The 17474-nt window shown below is 44.4% G+C and overlaps 1 protein-coding gene across 1 annotated transcript in view; it reads left to right on the plus strand.

Moving 5' to 3' along the window:
* Nucleotides 1-1327: 1327 nt before the first annotated feature.
* Nucleotides 1328-17474, plus strand: part of LOC139583293 (serine/threonine-protein kinase 17A-like) — a 54145-nt gene continuing 37998 nt past the window's right edge. Inside the window, exon 1 of the mRNA XM_071414201.1 lies at nt 1328-1828. Coding sequence (XP_071270302.1) covers nt 1653-1828 — 176 coding nt within the window. The 5' untranslated portion in view covers nt 1328-1652. The remainder of the gene's footprint in view (nt 1829-17474) is intronic.

Genomic DNA, 17474 nt, shown 5'->3' on the forward strand with positions numbered 1-17474 from the left:
GTGCTGCTATGGTGACCAGTGAGCTGAGATAAGGTGTGGCTTTACCTAGCAAAGACTTATAGATGACCGGGAGCCAGTGGGTTTGGCGACGAATATGAAGTGAGGGCCAGCCAACGAGAGCATACAGGTTTCAGTGGTGGGTAGTATATGGGGCTTTGGTGACAAAACGGATGGCACTGTGATAGACTGCATCCAGTTTGCTGAGCAGAATGTTGGAGGCTATTTTGTAAATGACATCGCCGAAGTCAAGGATCGGTAGGATAGTCAGTTTTACGAGAGTATGTTTGGCAGCATGAGTGAAGGATGCCCTGTTGCGAAATAGGAAGCCGATTCTAGATTTCATTTTAGATTGGAGATGCTTAATATGAGTCTGGAAGGAGAGTTTACAGTCTAGCCAGACACCTAGGTATTTATAGTTGTCCACATACTACAAGTCAGAACCGTCCAGAGTAGTGATGCTGGACGGGCGGGCAGGTGTGGCCAGCGATCGGTTGAAAAGCATGCATTTAGTTTTACCTGCATTTAAGAGCAGTTGGAGGCCACGGAAGGAGAGTTGTATGGCATTGAAGCTCGTCTGGAGGTTAGTTAACACAGTGTCCAAAGAAGGGCCAGAAGAATACAGAATGGTGTCGTCTGCGTAGAGGTGGATCAGAGAATCACCAGCAGCAAGAGCAACATCATTGATGTATACAGAGAAGAGTGTCGGCCGAGAATTGAACCCTGTGGCACCCCGATAGAGACTGCCAGAGGTCCGGACAACAGGCCCTCCGATTTGACACACTGAACTCTGTCTGAGAAGTAGTTGGTGAACCAGGCGAGGCAGTCATTTGAGAAACCAAGGATGTTGAGTCTGCTGATAAGAATGTGGTGATTGACAGAATCAAAAGCCTTGGCCAGGTCGATGAATACAGCCCATATTATGTGAACTAAACATAAACATTAAAAATGAAGTACTAATGTTAACAAAAAACACTTAAATACATACATTTTGTCCTTGAAACATTTAAATTAAATGCTGTAGAATTCCATTAATTCTTATGGAGGACTGCGTTTCTGAGGAGGGCCAATATGGCCGAAAACAGTCTTCAAATCCACTCATTGGCCAATGCATAAAAAGACAATCCAGGGTTTATATACATTATTGATGTGGAGAGCCCTCTCCCTGCCTGTTGTGAAGAAGCGTGCGCCACCCTATTTGGTCAAATTGCTTGTCAATCAAGAGTGCTACCACGGTGACAGAGACAAAGTATCTGACTGTAAATTTGAAATATATTATTTCATCCGTTGTTCAGACAGATGATCGAGCGAAATCAGATTACAGGTGAGCGAGCGAAATCAGATTATACAGCCCGGTTACAAACAGTCAGTTGAGTTTAAAATATTGATACATTGTTGCACGCTTCGACATCATTTAATTAAACATGAAAGTAACAGTTTTCTCCTCTGAAATATCCATGAGGGATGCGGTCTTATTTTATCACTCCTAAAGCAGTGAAGTACTGCTACTTTTGCGGTCATATTTTAGCCAACGTCTACTACTAGTCTTCTAGCCTACTAGGGAAGTTCGGGTTGCTGTCGTTGTCTGATTTGTTTTAAAGTGACAGGAGGAGACAGCACGCTGTAAAACATTCAGCCCTGATCGAATCGACACGATGATTCCTGAATGTCCCCGGAGCGGAGAGACAAGGAGCCGAACGCAGTGCCACTATGGCCAGGTAGCCGAACCAAACCAGAACTGTTTTGGGCTACTTTCCGAGATCAAAACTCTTATCAAGAATGAACCATTCACTGACCACTACACCATCATTCCGGGCAAAGAGCTCGGCAGGTAACTAACGTTAATACGTTCTTAGTAAATAACGTTACTGTAGATCTGGTGCTGAGCATCTATCCAGCTTGTCAGTTTGTCTCTCTGTGAATTGTCTGAAGAACTTCTGAGCTACAGTGGCTGTCTGTTTCCATACTTCTGATAATGCTGAAGATGTCGTGTAAAAAAATGTTGCCATTTCTTGGAATAGTTTATATTCAAATATCACCGTTTCTGGCTGTGGTATAGCTATCTGTAGTTAGCTGTGGTAGTCAGAGCTCCTTTCCCGCTGTCATTGTGTAGGTATTTGTCTGCACCACAAGTTATTTAACATTATGGCATGATATTCTGTCCAGCAGTTAAGGGTTGCAACATGTATTTTTGATTGTACACATCGGTGTAAATTGGGGAATCCATTGAAGGGATTTGCGTCAATGTCACCGTGCACTTGGAGACAAGCCATTAGTGCATTTAATGTTCAACCTTGCATATAGGGTGCCAGCTGAAAAATCATGCCTCTCTTGTTTGAGAAGGCTATGCATGGCAGGCTATAGCGTTGGGTTTGCATTTTCTCCACAACAAGGTCACTCGAGTCGTCATATCTTTGCTGAGTGTTTGATCTGTGAGCTGATGTGTCTGATAAATTGTAAAAAAGCATCAGTGAAGCACATGGCTTCTTTTCTGTGAGGAAATCCCCTCCGTTTTCAGCCAGTCTTCACCAGGCCTTGTCTTGGGACGGATTCCTTTCCTTCTTATACAAAAAATGCAGTTCACAAACACTTGATTTAAATATCTACATTTATCTAAGCAAATTATTTGGCAATGGGCTGTATGTTTCAAATTGCCTTTAGTTGCAGCAGCGACTTAGCCTAAACGCAGCTCCCTCCGTGTTATAAAGTACGATGAAACACCCGGTAAATACTGCATAGCCTGCTGTATTTACCCTCTCAATTCAATGATGCCAAGGGAAATACTTCAAGACTATCTTGTCATTGGCACTTTGAAACTCCAAACTTCACCACTGAATAATGGCTTTAGTCCACTTCATGGGAAAGTCTGTGGAAACTCTGTGGTTCTTTCTCTGCTTCACTGACAGAGAAAGAAGGGGGATTCCAGTTTTTTTTTTTTTAAATGAGTGGAAATAGCTCAGCCTCCTCTTTCCACACAGCTCTCTTAACATGCTAGTCAAAGTCAGGGCATAGTATCTTTTGCCCTGTGAGCATTGTAAAGAGCGCCACTTAGACTAGGCAATGCAAACACCACACTCAACCTTGTAAATGGCACCATGTTGACCCCAAGCAAAACCTACAGCAGGTTATATATATATATATATATATATATATATATATATATATATATTTTTTTTTTTTACATTGGCTGGTGTTTATACAGTATTTTATGTAAAACAATCAGCTCCATGTGATTTACATTTTGGAAATCTGTTCCAAAGTATTCCCGCGCATAATAGAGAGATATATAAATTATGTGATTTTATACAAATGTAAGCAAAGTTTTAAATGATTATGTTTTAGTCATATGTTATATCTGTTTGGGTTTCTTGTGGTCAATTTGCAGTCTACAAATGATTTGTAATTACGTTCCGGCCCCCTGACCATCCACTCAAGAAGAAGAAAAATCAGCTCACGGCTAGTTGATGATTCCTGACCTACGGTATATCTCCTCTGAGATTGGATTAAGCTGATAAGAAGTGTGTTAGCCCTGTTGGATGTCAAAGGCATTGTCCTTTATAGAAGGCATTTGAGCTATGTATGTCTGTCTGACGTTTTAAGCCATTTATTTCATAAGAGGGACATTCAGAATGTGGTTTTGCATCACACGACCTGCCGTTGCGTCTGAGATTAGCCAAAGGCACTCACTTCAAAGTGTTTGACTAAACCACATCCGAATCAGATCATCGTTCCCTCTGCCCAGTGACCAGCTGCTAGGGAAGTTCCCATCGGGTGACTGGTCACAAGCATCCTCTGGCCAAAGCCCCACAATCTCTAGCTGATGTTTGTTGCTATGAACGTACTTACTCTTAATTAATTTATCATGGATCATCAAACTGTAGAAAAATATTTTTAAAATGTGAACCCCATACTATTTCTGTCTGTAGGATCATCTCTTCATGGTATCTGATTGGTTGCCTCTGCTATATGTGTTGTTGTTTGGCAGAATACCATGGAAACTGCTATCTAGCCTGAGACTGAAGCTTAGGTACTGGGAACAAGAGTTATATTTTGCCATAGGGGAACTTCATGGAACATTGGCTAGAGTATTTTTAGAAAAGGCCCACAATGAATCACTGTTCCCAGGTCTCAGATGTAGCTGGAATTCACTTTAGTCCTGAAACCACCTCTGTTACTGTGACACTCAACATTTCCCATTAAGTTGAATTAGGCCGAGCACATGTCTAACGTGTTTTATATGGTGCAATAATCCGATTACAAATAGATTTTTCAGCCATAAGGCATGGATGTCATGAAGGTAGCTGGAGATGCATGATGCCTAACAATCTACAGTGGCCATACTGTACCTACTGATATTATGACCATTAGTCCTTTACCACCTCAATGAGAAACATTTAATTACGATGTCTGGACGCCTGAATTGAGGCACTAGTGCGAGCCGTGCGTAGATATCATGTGTTTTGTTTTGGTTGGCCTTGTATGCTTATTTCTGTAAATCATGTGATTAATGAAGTTATCTGGCTGTAAAGCTGAAGTAAGCACTTGACTAATAAATTACCCTACTAAGCTGTTTCATTTGGTTGGGTTGTTTGTAAGTACGCCAGCCGCCAGGAGATTATGAACCTGGTTATTTAGCCTGGAACTCAATTTGAGTTGTGTGTTCTACTGTGCACGTGTCACCTGTGTGTACTACTGTGCACGTGTCACCTGTGTGTTCTACTGTGCTCGTGTCACCTGTGTGTTCTACTGTGCTCGTGTCACCTGTGTGTTCTACTGTGCTCGTGTCACCTGTGTGTTCTACTGTGCACGTGTCACCTGTGTGTTCTACTGTGCACGTGTCACCTGTGTGTTCTACTGGGCATGTGTCACCTGTGTTTAGTCTTTTCTGCTTATTTCAAATCAAATGGGGTTTTACTTGTCACATGCGCCGAATACAACAATGTAAACTTTATTGTGAAATGCTTGCTTACGAGCCCTTCCAATGATGCAGAGTTAAATAAATAATAATAAAAATAGTAGCACGAGGAATAAAATACAAAAGAATGGAGCTATATACAGGAAGTACCAGTACCAGATCAATGTGGGGCTATATACAGGGAGTACCAGATCAATGTGGGGCTATATACAGGGAGTACCAGTGCCAGATCAATGTGGAGCTATATACAGGAAGTACCAGATCAATGTGGAGGTATATACAGGGAGTACCAGTACCAGATCAATGTGGAGCTATATACAGGAAGTACCAGATCCATGTGGAGGTATATACAGGGAGTACCAGTACCAGATCAATGTGGAGCTATATACAGGAAGTACCAGTACCAGATCAATGTGGGGCTATATACAGGGAGTACCAGATCAATGTGGGGCTATATACAGGGAGTACCAGTGCCAGATCAATGTGGAGCTATATACAGGAAGTACCAGATCAATGTGGAGGTATATACAGGGAGTACCAGTACCAGATCAATGTGGAGCTATATACAGGAAGTACCAGATCAATGTGGAGGTATATACAGGGAGTACCAGTACCAGATCAATGTGGAGCTATATACAGGAAGTACCAGTGCCAGATCAATGTGGAGCTATATATAGGAAGTACCAGTACCAGATCAATGTGGAGCTATATACAGGAAGTACCAGATCAATGTGGAGCTATATACAGGAAGTACCAGTGCCAGATCAATGTGGAGCTCTATACAGGAAGTACCAGATCAATGTGGAGCTATATACAGGAAGTACCAGATCAATGTGGAGCTATATACAGGAAGTACCAGTGCCAGATCAATGTGGAGCTCTATACAGGAAGTACCAGATCAATGTGGAGCTATATACAGGAAGTACCAGTGCCAGATCAATGTGGAGCTATATACAGGAAGTACCAGATCAATGTGGAGCTATATACAGGAAGTACCAGTACCAGCTCACTGTGCAGCAATATACAGGGAGTACCAGTACCAGATCAATGTGGAGCTATATACAGGGAGTACCAGTACCAGATCAATGTGGAGCTATATACAGGAAGTACCAGTACCAGATCAATGTGGAGTTATATACAGGGAGTACCAGCTCACTGTGCAGCAATATACAGGGACTACCAGCTCACTGTGCAGCTATATACAGGGACTACCAGTACCAGATCAATGTGCAACTATATACAGGGAGTACCAGTACCAGATCAATGTGGAGCTATATACAGGGAGTACCAGATCAATGTGGAGTTATATACAGGAAGTACCAGTACCAGATCAATGTGGAGCTATATACAGGGAGTACCAGATCAATGTGGAGTTATATACAGGAAGTACCAGTACCAGATCAATGTGGAGCTATATACAGGGAGTACCAGTACCAGATCAATGTGGAGCTCTATACAGGAAGTACCAGATCAATGTGGAGCTATATACAGAGAGTACCAGATCAATGTGGAGGTATATACAGGGAGTACCAGATCACTGTGCAGCTATATACAGGGAGTACCAGTACCAGATCAATGTGGAGCTATATACAGGGAGTGCCAGTACCAGATCAATGTGGAGCTCTATACAGGAAGTACCAGATCAATGTGGAGCTATATACAGGGAGTACCAGATCAATGTGGAGGTATATACAGGGAGCACCAGTACCAGATCAATGTGGAGCTATATACAGGAAGTACCAGATCAATGTGGAGCTATATACAGGGAGTACCAGATCAATGTGGAGGTATATACAGGGAGTACCAGCTCACTGTGCAGCTATATACAGGGAGTACCAGAACCAGATCATTGTGCAGCTATATACAGGGAGTACCAGTACCAGATCAATGTGGAGCTATATACAGGGAGTACCAGCTCACTGTGCAGCTATATACAGGGAGTACCAGTACCAGATCAATGTGGAGCTATATACAGGGAGTACCAGTACCAGATCAATGTGGAGCTATATACAGGGAGTACCAGTACCAGAACAATGTGGAGCTATATACAGGGAGTACCAGATCGATGTGGAGCTACAGTGCATTCCGAATATATTCAGACCACTTGACTTTTTCCACATTTTGTTACGTTACAGCCTTTTTCTAAAGTGTATTAAATTATTGTTTTTCCTCATCAATCTACACACAATAATCCATAATAACGTCGTCAGGCAGGCCAATACTCCACCGTGCAAAATGGGCTGAAATTTCAGGCGCTCTTTTCAAACAACTCTTACACTAACATGGTATTTTCATTTTCACAATTTCACACAGTATTATTCCAACCTCATGGTGTGGAAATATCCATAAAACACAGGAAAATCTAGTTTTGACTGCACTGCCCCTTTAAGACTGTGGCTTCAGGCCTAGGTTCCAATGAATTCACTGGATAAAGGAGTAGCTTAAAGGCTATACTCGATGTAAAGGTGTGCAACCACTTGTAGTTTAGTTTGTCAACAAATGTCATGGAATTAGGTTGGTAAGAGTGCTAAAAGTGTCAGTCTTGCTGTAGTCTAAATATTTGGAGCTTTTTAAAGTATTTTTCTATATCATGGTTACAGTTAAAAACAACTATCACATGCCTCAGACAGCATACAAATGAAATCAAGATAACCCAGGATTAAATAGAGGCTAGAGCACGTTAACCCAGGATTAAATAGAGGCTAGAGCACGTTAACCCAGGATTAAATAGAGGCTAGAGCACGTTAACCCAGGATTAAATAGAGGCTAGAGCACGTTAACCCAGGATTAAATAGAGGCTAGAGCACGTTAACCCAGGATTAAATAGAGGCTAGAGCACGTTAACCCAGGATTAAATAGAGGCTAGAGCACGTTAACCCAGGATTAAATAGAGGCTAGAGCACGTTAACCCAGGATTAAATAGAGGCTAGAGCACGTTAACCCAGGATTAAATAGAGGCTAGAGCACGTTAACCCAGGATTAAATAGAGGCTAGAGCACGTTAACCCAGGATTAAATAGAGGCTAGAGCACGTTAACCCAGGATTAAATAGAGGCTAGAGCACGTTAACCCAGGATTAAATAGAGGCTAGAGCACGTTAACCCAGGATTAAATAGAGGCTAGAGCACGTTAACCCAGGATTAAATAGAGGCTAGAGCACGTTAACCCAGGATTAAATAGAGGCTAGAGCACGTTAACCCAGGATTAAATAGAGGCTAGAGCACGTTAACCCAGGATTAAATAGAGGCTAGAGCACGTTAACCCAGGATTAAATGGAGAGAGGCTAGAGCACGTTAACCCAGGATTAAATGGAGAGAGGCTAGAGCACGTTAACCCAGGATTAAATGGAGAGAGGCTAGAGCACGTTAACCCAGGATTAAATGGAGAGAGGCTAGAGCACGTTAACCCAGGATTAAATGGAGAGAGGCTAGAGCACGTTAACCCAGGATTAAATGGAGAGAGGCTAGAGCACGTTAACCCAGGATTAAATGGAGAGAGGCTAGAGCACGTTAACCCAGGATTAAATGGAGAGAGGCTAGAGCACGTTAACCCAGGATTAAATGGAGAGAGGCTAGAGCACGTTAACCCAGGATTAAATGGAGAGAGGCTAGAGCACGTTAACCCAGGATTAAATGGAGAGAGGCTAGAGCACGTTAACCCAGGATTAAATGGAGAGAGGCTAGAGCACGTTAACCCAGGATTAAATGGAGAGAGGCTAGAGCACGTTAACCCAGGATTAAATGGAGAGAGGCTAGAGCACGTTAACCCAGGATTAAATGGAGAGAGGCTAGAGCACGTTAACCCAGGATTAAATGGAGAGAGGCTAGAGCACGTTAACCCAGGATTAAATAGAGAGAGGCTAGAGCACGTTCTACTGCTCTCTCTGGTGAAATCCATCACATTTATTTCCACTTTGCTTCATCTCTTTTGGATCTTGCCAGGCCTGCTCTAATAAATTTAACTAGGTTTACATCTTCAAACAATAGCCATATGGGATATTCAGTTCTTCTAGTAGTTTTGTCTCTATGCCAAAATTAAAGCCGGTTCATATTCCTAAGGGCTGTATGACTGAAAGTAGTGTTAAAACCTTTCAAATAATCCTTTCATATCACCATTGAATGTTTTGAAGAAAAGTACTGATGTTTTTCCCATAACATTCCAGTGGTCAGTAGATCCTTCAGTGTCTCATCAGGGGAGAAAAAAGCTCTGTCATCATGTATTAATAAGAGAGTGTGTTGTTTAGAGTTGCTACTTCCCCAAAGGGTTAGACTGCAGTTACAGCAGGCTGTGGGCGGTGGTACGCCCTCCCATACTCCCCCAGCATCTAAAACATCAAGTCATCTGCACACACACTCCTTGGGATAGCTCACATCGTTGTGTGTGCCTGCCTGTCAGTGTGGTCCCGGTCCCAAACCCCCTTTACTAACCCCTATCATGTTCTGAACAAAACCTCCCCGTCTGTTTCTCACAGAAGAACCTATGTGTCTTGACAGTCAGGCAGGATACCATGACATCATCGCCCAAGCTTTTCATGTTGTTTGAGTCTCGCGGCAGGGCCGGAGGCAACATTTGCTGAGCGCCGTGGAAACAGCCAACCGCGGAGAAATGAGGGGGGAGGACATGTGAAAGCCAAGTTTGTTATTGAACCCCATCCGCGAGATCCCTCTGTACTCTCTTGTCAAGAGATGATGGGATGGGCAGGGCAGGGAGGGGTGTATGTCACTCTATTCTTCCTCCCTTCAAAGCAATTTAATGACGTTGTTTTAACTTTCTGTCCTTCTACAGCTGTTACACGCCTCAGCAAGAAATCTCTCATTTCTGTCATCAACTGGGCCTAATCCGTTTTCTATTGATTATTAACGCATGCCGTTGAGACCCTCTAGGATTAATCTGGTGCTACATGCTATGGTGTTACCTTTCTCCCTCAGCAAATTCAATTTGTCATGCCCTTTCACATGTACTGAGCCTGGGCAGAGAGAGAGAAATCCAGGCGAGGAAGTTTAACACGAGTATGGAAATTGTTCATCTCCACATAGGCGTGGCGAGTGAACCGCATGTTTTATTGTGGCCGATTAACCACCATGTAACGGATCCTGAGCCGCACTGAAAAGACACGGTGGGATTTAGAAACCGACATCCCCAAGGCAGGGCGACGAGGCAGCCCAGGGGACGGCGATGAGGTAATGCCCTTTCCCAAGGTATTCAGAAAATGTCGCTCTCTGTGCCCAAAGAACAAATGAATAGGCAACCCCTGTCTTCCTCTCTCTCTGTCCCACTCCTCTACACACAGGGGGTCACCATAATGTCAGAGTTCATTAGACACGGAGTAAACAGGCCTCTGGTTTCAGTCCTGGAGCTCAAAGGCCATTTTCTTATTGAGGAAAATGAGCAGTCAGTAGGAGCTCTTTGCTCTGCCTTGCTGTTTGTTCTAAAGGTGATGAGGCCATTGCCTCATTTACTCTCCGTGTGCCCGTTGATGATTAATGGAGCTCTTTGAGAAGATGGCCGCGCCTACTCAGGTACTCATACTGGCAGTGTGAAAGATTAGGATCCCCCCCCATGTAAAGTGATTGTGTTTGTAGTGAGTCTAGTAACCTATTGCCAAAACATACTTAAAAAGCATTAAAAACTTGGGCTTTTGCTCCTATGGGCAACTGCTGGGGAAAGCAATTCTGCTGCCAGGTCAGATCCCCAGGATTAAAGCCCTCTCTCTCTCTCTGACATCTGAGGACACTGCTATAAGTGGCAGGTGGCCTAGCGGTTAAGAATGTTGGGCTGGTAACCGAAAGGTAGCTGGCTCGAGTCCCCGAACTGACTTGGTAGAAAAAGCTGTCTGTGCCCTTGATCAAGGCGCTTTACTCAAGGTCCCAGTTGTAAATGAGAACGTGTTCTCAACTGGCCTACCTGGTTAAATAAAGGTGAAATAAAAATAATACACTCTAGTCTGCTCTTGTAAGTCGGTCTGGATAAAAGCGTCTGCTGAATGACTATAATGTAGTCTGGCTTTTGGTATCCGGTCAACTCTTCTGTCAGCTGGAGACCTTGTCTGCATTCTATAGAACTTGCACTGTGATGCCAGTGTTTTTGATGCTATTGACTGGCCCCGAGGTAGCCGAACAGAAGGTTTTTACTGTTTACCGTACACCTACCGGTTAGATGATCGGGCCGCTCCATCAGTCCATGACTAACATAGCAACAACTTTAATGCCATGATTATACAGGTGGTAAGAGCCCTAAGAGAACTCGCCTCACTTTTTTTAAGCATCGTTCTGTCAGAGCCATCAGATTTAATAGACACCTGATGACCTCTTATCACTCTACCCATACCAACTGTGTGTCACTCTTACATATTGGCCCAATCGTCTATGTAGAGGCCATTTGGAGGGGACGATCCTGCCGAGTCTAATTCAATAAAGTTAAGCTCTGTCAACAACTTTGTCTCAAGCCCTCCCCCCCACCCCACCATAGTTTGGTGGAGAGATGTTATATTCCTAGAATTGCCACTCTTTTAACCTGTAAGTTAACCTACATACTTACATTGAGGTGACTTTCCCCACTCAAGGGCTACCGTGTGGAATATTTTCATAATAAAAGAAGAGCAGTCATTCAGCTCTTGGCATGCAAAACCTTATTATATTAAACCTGCTTTCTGCTTGGATGCCTGCCACTGCAAAAAAATATGTATGGAAATAAAGATGTCCATTTAATTTAAATGAAATGTGTGATGAATTATTTAAAAAAAATGGGATCTTTAGCCCAAAAGCTCAAATGGTCCAAACGTGCAGTTTTACAGTTTTGGTCCAAAAAACGTAACCTTAGTGCCTCTTGATGAAGTCCAGTGGTTTAGGGCCAAAGCCATCTGTTCTGAATCGACCGTTCCTTTACATTGACTGTGACCCAGCAGTCACCCGCGTTCTGTGTACACATGACAGCCATCTCTTTCAGGGTGTTGTCCGTGTGAGGCCACCGGCTTTGGAAATGTGCTGACATGGCTGCAGAAAAGGCTGTGGTCTGTTCTTAAAAAGTTTCTCCATGTACACAAGCCTTAAATCAAAGGCTTATGTGTGCTTGTTGAACTTGGAACATTTTGCTGTAGTGCGCACTGCTTGCATTGACGGTACAGTCTGTTGTGAGTTTTCTCCTCAATAGCATGCAGATAGTGGCCCAGCTATACACAATATAAATAGGCTAGCTGTCTCTCCCCTGGTGTGAGCCTTAGAGCATTCCAAGTCTAGGCCCCCTGTCCAGCACCCTACCTACTGTAAACATAGCACAGATTCATGGCCGACTTGATGAACTTCACACAGCATTGGATCGGAGGCATCCTAAACGTTTTGGTATCAAAGCCTCATGACCTTCCAGTGGGTGAGAGTTCAGACAGGATGAGGCTGCACTGGGGGGCGGGGCGTTGGTTAGGCTAGGGCTGGGCCGCACCACTGGGGGGCGGGGCGTTGGTTAGGCTAGGGCTGGGCCGCACCACTGGGGGGCGGGGCGTTGGTTAGGCTAGGGCTGGGCCGCACCACTGGGGGGCGGGGCGTTGGTTAGGCTAGGGCTGGGCCGCACCACTGGGGGGCGGGGTGTTGGTTAGGCTAGGGCTGGGCCGCACCACTGGGGGGCGGGGCGTTGGTTAGGCTAGGGCTGGGCCGCACCACTGGGGGGCGGGGCGTTGGTTAGGCTAGGGCTGGGCCGCACCACTGGGGGGCGGGGTGTTGGTTAGGCTAGGGCTGGGGGGCGGGGTGTTGGTTAGGCTAGGACTGGGCCGCACCACTGGGGGGCGGGGCGTTAGTTAGGCTAGGGCTGGGCCGCACCACTGGGGGGGCGGGGCGTTGGTTAGGCTAGGGCTGGGGAGCGGGGTGTTGGTTAGGCTAGGGCTGGGCCGCACCACTGGGGGGGCGGGGCGTTGGTTAGGCTAGGGCTGGGGGGCGGGGTGTTGGTTAGGCTAGGACTGGGCCGCACCACTGCCCCCACGCAAACCTCATCTAGGGCAGGGTTTATTTCTTTACATAAGACGATTGATTAGCACCCTGCCTCTATACTAGGGCTGGGAATTACCAGGGATCTCGCGGCACGATATTATCAACATACGGAGGGACCTCGCGGCACGATATTATAACCATACTGAGGGACCTCACGACACGATATTATCACCATACTGAGGGACCTCACGACACAATATTATCACCATACTGAGGGACCCACGGCACGATATTATCACCATACTGAGGGACCTCACGACACGATATTATCACCATACTGAGGGACCTCGCGGCACGATATTATCACCATACTGAGGGACCATACCATATTATCACCATACCATATTATCACCATACTATATCATCACCATACCATATTATCACCATACCATATTATCACCATACTGAGAGACCTCACCATACCATATTATCACCTTACTGAGAGACCTCACCATACCATATTATCACCATACCATATTATCACCATACTGAGGGACTTTACCATACTTAGGTGCCGATAAGTATTGCGATTCTCACGATTCTATATGTATATATTCTAAATGTATAGAATTCGATACTGAGATTTTATTGCGATTTGATGTTCCAAGCATAATTCTCACAATATGTCTGCTACAGAGGGACAAGAGAGAGCCATGATAACTAGTTTTGATCATTCATAGAAAAGTGCTGAAAACAAATTGCAATATTGTCAAAACGATGCGATACGATATGTCATCCAAAAATGATATCTCCGATATGTCACTGTATTATTCAGGTTTTAAGAAGCCTTACGGCAGCAGGGGCTGGATTAGTGTATCAGTCGTGGAGGTACTAAGGATTGGCTCAGCCAAGAAGTCGTCAGAAAGCCTGTAAGACTCAGCCACGCCGTCGTCAGGTGAAAGCCTGTACGACTCAGCCACGCCGTCGTCAGGTGAAAGCCTGTAAGACTCAGCCATGCCGTCATCAGAAAGCCTGTAAGACTCAGCCACGCCGTCAGGTGAGAGCCTGTAAGACTCAGCCACGCCGTCGTCAGGGGAAAGCCTGTAAGACTCAGCCACTCCGTCGTCAGGTGAAAGCCTGTAAGACTCAGCCACGCCGTCGTCAGGTGAAAGCCTGTAAGACTCAGCCACGCCGTCGTCAGGTGAAAGCCTGTAAGACTCAGCCACGCCGTCGTCAGGTGAAAGCCTGTAAGACTCAGCCACGCCGTCGTCAGGTGAAAGCCTGTAAGACTCAGCCACGCCGTCGTCAGGTGAAAGCCTGTAAGACTCAGCCACGCCGTCGTCAGGTGAAAGCCTGTAAGACTCAGCCACGCCGTCGTCAGGTGAAAGCCTGTAAGACACAGCCACGCCGTCGTCAGGTGAAAGCCTGTAAGACTCAGCCACGCCGTCGTCAGGTGAAAGCCTGTAAGACTCAGCCACGCCGTCGTCAGGTGAAAGCCTGTAAGACTCAGCCACGCCGTCGTCAGGTGAAAGCCTGTAAGACTCAGCCACGCCGTCGTCAGGTGAAAGCCTGTAAGACTCAGCCACGCCGTCGTCAGGTGAAAGCCTGTAAGACTCAGCCACGCCGTCGTCAGGTGAAAGCCTGTAAGACTCAGCCACGCCGTCGTCAGGTGAAAGCCTGTAAGACTCAGCCACGCCGTCGTCAGGGGAAAGCCTGTAAGACTGAGCCACGCCGTCGTCAGGGGAAAGCCTGTAAGACTCAGCCACGCCGTCGTCAGGGGAAAGCCTGTAAGACTCAGCCACGCCGTCGTCAGGGGAAAGCCTGTAAGACTCTCTTCAGCTAGGTTCTCTATAGCACCAAAACTATTTATTCTTAACTTGACTGATTAGACGCAGCCCGCTAAGATGTTATGAATGCAAAAGAGTACATCTGCTCTCCGCATTGCTTTTGGGCTTTCATTGGATGCTGTGACTGGGGAGGAGTGTTTAGTGTCCACGTCACTGTGTCACTGACCTTGTCACCTTGCTCACACTGAGTCACAGCTGTGTCACACTGACTTCAGACAATAACAAACGCCTCTGTCAGCCACATCCTCAAGAGTATGATTTACACAACCATCTGAAAACCAGCCGTTTTACCGACTTCTTCCCATAGAAACCCAACCTAGAGAATTCCACCCTCAAATATTTAGCCTAACCCAAGGCATTTCGTCCTCTGTGGACAAGCCAAAGAGCTTCGTTTTTTTTTTAAATCCTCCAATCTTTATATTTTTCAAAGGGAAGTGTTTTCAAAAGTAAAGGTGGACCCAGCTGTATGTAGTACATCTGTGCTGGACAGAGCCCCAGCCCAGTCCTCATCATGGCCACCTAATCATCAGTTTACAATTGGCTCATTCACCCCCCCCCCCCCCCGCTCCTCTCCCCTGTAACTAACTATTCCCCAGGTCTTTGCTGTAAATGAGAATGTGTTCTCGGTCAACTTACCTGGTAAAATAAATACAAAATAAAAAGTCTAGGGCTGTGACGGTAATGACATTTTGTCTGCCAGTGATTGTCAAGCAAATAACTGCCGGATTCACGGTAAATGACCGTTAATTAACATAAACACTAACATAAACACATTTAGCATCTCCTGGCCTCCACACATGCCACTGATTTAATTGTTTTATTTTTATTTTACCTTTATTTAACTAGGTAGTTAAGAACTTTTTTTATTTTTTCAATGACGGCCTAGGAACAGTGGGTTAACTGTCTTGGTCAGGGGCACTGAACATTTTAAAAAGTCTAATATATCCATGTCATATAGCCTTCATCACAATAATGCATTATTTATTTTAGAGAAGTCTAAAGAAACATGATATGAAGAAAATGTAGTCTATTTTCAGATTAGCAGAATAGCATACTTAGCATGAGTTGTCCCATTTACAAGTATTTAGCTACACCCTCAATAACATCTGCTAAATACGTGTATGTGATCAATACATTCGATTTGATGTTAAGCCCTGATCTGGCAATGCCAAAATGCTGTGGAATACACTAGTTCATTTACCAGATAATATTTGCTTAGAATTACCTGCCGTTATTTTAAAATATACTGGGGAAAAAAGAATCAGACAATTTTAAATAAATTAGGCCCTAATCTATGGATTTCACATGACTGGGCAGGGGTACAGCCATGGGTGGGCATGGGAGGGCATAGGCCCACCCACTTGGGAGCCAAGCCCAGCCAATTTAAAATGTGTTTTTGCCCACAAAAGGGCTTAATTATCGAATGAAATACACCTCAGTTTTATCAGCTGTCCGGGTGGCTGATCTCAGACGATCCTGCAGGGGAAGAAGTCAGATGTGTAGGTCCTGGGTTGGCGTGGTTACACGTGGTCTGCGGTTCTGAGACCGGTTGGATGTAGTGCCAAAATATCTAAAATGACATTGGAGGCGGCTTATGGTAGAGAAAATAACATAAAATTCTCTGGCAACGGCTCTGGGTGACATTCCTGCTGTCAGCATGCCAACTGCACACTCCGCTTAACTTGAGACTGTGGCATTGTGTTGTGTGACAAAACTACACATTTTAGAGTGGCCTTTTAGTGTCTCCAGCACAAGGTGCACCTGTGTAATGATCATGCTGGTTAATCAGCTTCTTGATATGCCAGACCTGTCAGATGGATGGATTATCTTGGCAACGGAGAAATGCTCACTAACAGGGATGTAAACAAATTTGTGCACAACATTTGAGACGAATAAGATTTTTGTGCGTATGAAACATTTCTGGGATCTTTTATTTCAGCTCATGAAACATGGTACTAACACTTTATTTTCTATTTTTGTTCAGTATATTTTATAGTATGAAGAATAAAATTGAACATAGCTGAATAAAATAGAAATTATATTTTTTCCAAACAATTTAAGGGATGTGTTCACACAGCTATTCTGTGTTGAGCGGTTAACAAAGAAACAGCTACTCCTAAACTCAGCAAAAAAAGAAACATCCCTTTTTCAGGACCCTGTCTTTCAAAGATAATTTTAAAAAATCCAAATAACTTCACAGATCTTCATTGTAAAGGGTTTAAAACTCCTTATGGCTTGGGTGCAGTATTTTGACATCTGGTTGAGAAGCGTGTCCAAACTAAACTGCCTGTTACTCAGGCCCAGAAGCTAGGATATGCATATAATTGGTAGATTTGGATAGAAAACACTCCAAATGTTCCACAACTGTTAACATAATGTCTATGAGTATAACAGAACTGATATGGCAGGCGAAAACCTGAGGAAAATCCATCCAGGAAGTTCTTTTGTTGTTGATGTGGGTAGTTTCAATTGAATGCCTATAGAGTATCTAATGGGTTAGGACCCACATTGCAGTTCCTATGGCTTCCACTAGATGTCAACAGTCTTTAGACATTGTTTCAGGCTTGTTTTCTGAAAAATGAAGGAGAATGAGACCTTTCTGTCAGTGGACTGTAGAATCATGCAGTGCTGGTTTGTGCGCATGACCGAGTGCACGCCCTTCGTTGTTTTTCCTTTCTATTGAATACGCTATTGTCCGGTTGAAATATTATCGATTATTTAGACAATTGACAACCTGAGGATTAATTATAAACATCGTTTGACATGTTTCGACAAACTTTACCGGTACTATTAGGATGTA

This window comes from Salvelinus alpinus, chromosome 8 (assembly GCF_045679555.1).
Source record: "Salvelinus alpinus chromosome 8, SLU_Salpinus.1, whole genome shotgun sequence".
Classification (NCBI taxonomy): Eukaryota; Metazoa; Chordata; class Actinopteri; order Salmoniformes; family Salmonidae; genus Salvelinus; species Salvelinus alpinus.